General features: G+C 58.5%; 3 protein-coding genes across 3 annotated transcripts in view; 1 reads left to right on the forward strand and 2 right to left on the reverse strand.

The window, feature by feature from the left end:
- SPRG_21507 (hypothetical protein) overlaps positions 1-900 on the reverse strand; it is a gene marked incomplete at both ends in the record, with an annotated part of 2,806 nt that extends 1,906 nt beyond the window's left edge. The window contains one exon of the mRNA XM_012355445.1: positions 383-900. Coding sequence (XP_012210835.1) covers positions 383-900 — 518 coding nt within the window. The remainder of the gene's footprint in view (positions 1-382) is intronic.
- A 244-nt stretch (positions 901-1,144) lies between these two features.
- On the forward strand, positions 1,145-1,534 carry SPRG_15167 (hypothetical protein; the record flags this gene model as incomplete). The annotated part of the gene is made up of 2 exons (XM_012355446.1): positions 1,145-1,178; positions 1,368-1,534. 2 exons carry the CDS (start codon positions 1,145-1,147, stop codon positions 1,532-1,534), a joined length of 201 nt encoding a protein of 66 aa, XP_012210836.1.
- Positions 1,535-2,387: 853 nt separating this feature from the next.
- On the reverse strand, positions 2,388-3,159 carry SPRG_15168 (hypothetical protein). The gene is made up of 2 exons (XM_012355447.1): positions 2,984-3,159; positions 2,388-2,936 (listed from the first exon to the last, which is right to left on the reverse strand). Exons 1-2 carry the CDS (start codon positions 3,136-3,138, stop codon positions 2,468-2,470), a joined length of 624 nt encoding a protein of 207 aa, XP_012210837.1. The 5' UTR covers positions 3,139-3,159; the 3' UTR covers positions 2,388-2,467.
- Between the last annotated feature and the right edge of the window lie 274 nt (positions 3,160-3,433).

Raw genomic sequence — 3,433 nt, forward strand, 5'->3', positions numbered from 1 at the left:
TTTGACGTACGACACCGTTTACTGCACACGAGCTGATAGCACTCCAATGGGCAGCTCGTGCAAGTCATCAAGCACGCCACACGTTCTGTAGGTACGGTGAACCATCGCTGCATCGACGGCAACCTCGTCCGCGCTGAAACGACGTTGGGTTTCTATCATTGCCTCGTTTGGCGCCTGTCTCGCAAGCCTCTCAAGCACCAAGGACGTTGATATCACCTATGCATGCACGCAGCTCGTCTGCCACATGTCCGAACGCTGCATGGTCGATCATCAGCCCATCCTCGACACGCGGCTCCATTCGTTGCTAGGTGCTACTTGTAGTAGCTCCAAGAAAGTACCGTCATGCCCAGAAGTATCTCGTGTTGCGGGTTGGCTTAGCTACGCGATGTCGTCATCCGCCGCCGCCAATTGAGCTGCCAGTTGCGCGCGCAACGCGGCTTCCTGCTCCTTGGCGAGCTTACGGCGCTCTTTCTGGGACAGGCGCTTCTCGGGGCGCACCTTAAACTTGACGGCCGGCGTTGGCGTGGTCGCCGCCGTGAGCTCGTGCTCGAACGCTTCTTCCCACTCAACGCTGCCAGCTTGAATCGCTTCAGTCGTGTCCTCGTCCTCGTCACTGTCGTCGAGTGCGTATTGGCACGAGTACCCGAGCTCGTCGCACTTGCCACAGAGCTCCATGTTGTGCCCAATGGCCGTCTCCTTGTTCATGTTGCCGTCCTTATTCGGCGCGACGAGGCGAAACTCGGTCGGGTAACAGGGTTCGAAGCAGTGCTTGCACTTTTGGTAGACGCCAGCTTCGCCGCGGGCTGAGCGCCACCGGTGGGCACAAGCTTGGCAGCCAAAAAAAGCCATGCGCGTCCACGTCGGGGCGCGGTAGGGCGGGGCGCGGCCATAGCGCAGCATCACAAGAGTTTTCCGTCGGCGGTAAGTTGGCGACTCTCAGCTCTGTCGCGACGCGCGGTGATTGGTGCGTTCTGTCACAATCAATCCCTTGACTTTGTTTTCCTTTCAAAATCGATGTTGGAGTCGCCATGTCATGATGGTCGGTTGCCATCAAGCCGCCACGTGCCGGAACTTCCATGTGCGCTCTCAGATTGCACTTGACTCTTCCGACTTTGCACTTGAGCTGCGTTGTATAGCTCGAGGCATGGGCGTGCAGTATCGCGCTCGAGATTCAAAGCGTGCTTGAATGCATGAGAGAAAGCCATCGTACAGAGTGATAGTAGAGGCAGGATTGGGAGCTGCCATCAACTTGGGGCTGTCGGAAGAAAATCAGCAGTTGCGCAACGCCGATCAGTTTTGCGATTTTCTACGATCTTATTGCGACGGTTCAAACCACTTGGAGCATCACTTTGCAATTTACCTCCGAGCCACAACCATGCCGATTCTCCTCCAGGACGACCACCAGCACACGGCGCCGATGACGTTTACCCCGCCCCAGCCCGAGCGGTCGACGACCAAGCCGGTGACGTCGCCGCTGACGCACGACGAAGACGAAGCCTGCCAGTCCATGCTGCTCGTCAACTACATTATCTAACAATGCCTTTGTCTACTCTACAACAGCGTGTGGCGCCGCAGCGATTCGCAAGCACAGCACCACGCTATGACGTGCGTGGCCCTTGGTGCGTGTAGTCGTTGGTGCATGTTGACGTCCGACCCTGCGCAAATGGTCCTTCTTGGTATCCATCGGATTCTTTGCTGCATCTGGTTCGGACGTCGTGCTGCGTCGGTGGCCTGCCACGTATTGGTTGTCTCGTGCCGTTGCAGCTGGGTCACAAGAGCAACGAAGGATCAGACGACGATGCTTGCGCAATGCTCTCGAGGAGAAGGAAGCACATCTCTGTCGAGAGTTCATAGTCCCTTGTCTTTGGCGTCGCTTCTCGGGCGCGAGGTCGACCGTTGTTGACGCACCACCAGAGACGGACAGGCGGCACTCTTGAACAAAACCACGGCCCACCACCGGCGTACTACGACACAATTTTTACTACGACCCACACACATGTCCCTCGTGCTGCGAGAAGGCGTGCAGGATGCACCAACGTGCGTCAACACGGCGAGTGGACACTTCGAGAATCAAATAAAAATCAAGTCGATTCAGTCGGCCTTACGCAAAGCCGGCATCGTCAGCACGCCTCACTTGGCTTTACACAATGTAGTTGAGAACAAAGAGCGGGGCGATCTTGGGCGTCGGCGCCTTGGCAGCGTGCACGGCGGTGACGCTACTCGTCTCGGTGGCCTCGACCGCGCCATGCGACGTTGAGTAGTCGGCGGCGTCCGACGTGCCGTACTCGACGTGGTCGTCCTCAAAGCTGGGCATGTTGGTGGTGGTTGCTGCTGTGGAGCAAAATGAATTCTAAACCTCCGTGATGTCCCTTCTTCTTTCATGGAATGTTCAGTCCGTTTCGATGTTTTTTATAAAGGGTTTTAACGAGCAGCAAATCATCGACCGAGCTCGGCCCGACGTGGCTTTTTAAAACTCGGACGGCAGCGCCTCGGGGGCCAACGCCGGATAGTGCTGCCGGATCGCACTCAGAATGAGCGCGTGGGCCGCAATGTTGCCGGCGCGGTTAAAGTGCAGACCGTCCGAAAGCAGATGCGGCATGTTTTGCATCGCCGTCCAAAAGTCCACGACCGGCACCTTGCGCTCCGCGCCGACGGCGACGCAGGCCGCCGCGTACTTGCCAGCCTCGGCGTTCGACCGGCTCTTGATGCGCGTGTCGTCGATCGGCGGCGGCGTCAGCAAGAGAAAGCGGCAGTCGGGAAAGGTTGCACCAAGCGTTTGCAGCAGAATCTTGAGGTTGCCGGCGTACGTCTCGAGCGGGACGTGCTGCGGCTCGGGCACGAGCGCGGCGTCGTTGGCGCCAAGGAAGATTGTAATGAGCGACGGCGGCTTGTGCGACCACTCGCGCCCGAGGAGCGGGAGCTTGGGCACCCAGTCCCTACACAGGACGTGCATAGGAGGGCGGCGACGCGATCAAGGGAATACCGGGTCGTCCAGCCGCTGCAGCCGCGGTTCACTACGTCGGCCTTGCGGACGTAGTCCTGCGTGAGCATGACCTGGTAACCCATGATGTCGGGGTTGGCGCCATTCTGCGTGATCGAGTCGCCGAGCGTGACGATGATCGGAGCACCAACGACCATTGTGGCTGCTGGTAGAGCGGGATCTGGCTGGCCGCAAGTTGGCAAGATCGCCACTTGTTGACTTCGAACTTCGATTTTGCGATCCAAATCGGCGGTTGCTGGCGTGCCATGCAGCTGCAGAATGGAGGGAACCACCACAACACATTGCGTCGGAGCGACAACAATGATGCACCTATGCACTGATACTATACACAAACGGGAGCAATTTTTGGCTGGATTTGGGTGACGCCATTCCAAGGGCACCTGGCACCTTAGGCGGCGCGGCTTGCCGCGTCGCCCGCAGGGCCATGCTCCG

This window comes from Saprolegnia parasitica, assembly GCF_000151545.1.
Source record: "Saprolegnia parasitica CBS 223.65 unplaced genomic scaffold supercont2.245, whole genome shotgun sequence".
Classification (NCBI taxonomy): Eukaryota; Oomycota; class Saprolegniomycetes; order Saprolegniales; family Saprolegniaceae; genus Saprolegnia; species Saprolegnia parasitica.

Bases quoted from the DNA above. Each gene is read 5' to 3' on its own strand.
- SPRG_15168 (XM_012355447.1), bottom strand. From the start codon at position 3,138: ATGGTCGTTGGTGCTCCGATCATCGTCACGCTCGGCGACTCGATCACG. The intron at 2,937-2,983 runs GTATTCCCTTGA...CGTCCTGTGTAG, and splicing joins TGCAGCGGCTGGACGACCCG to GGACTGGGTGCCCAAGCTCC.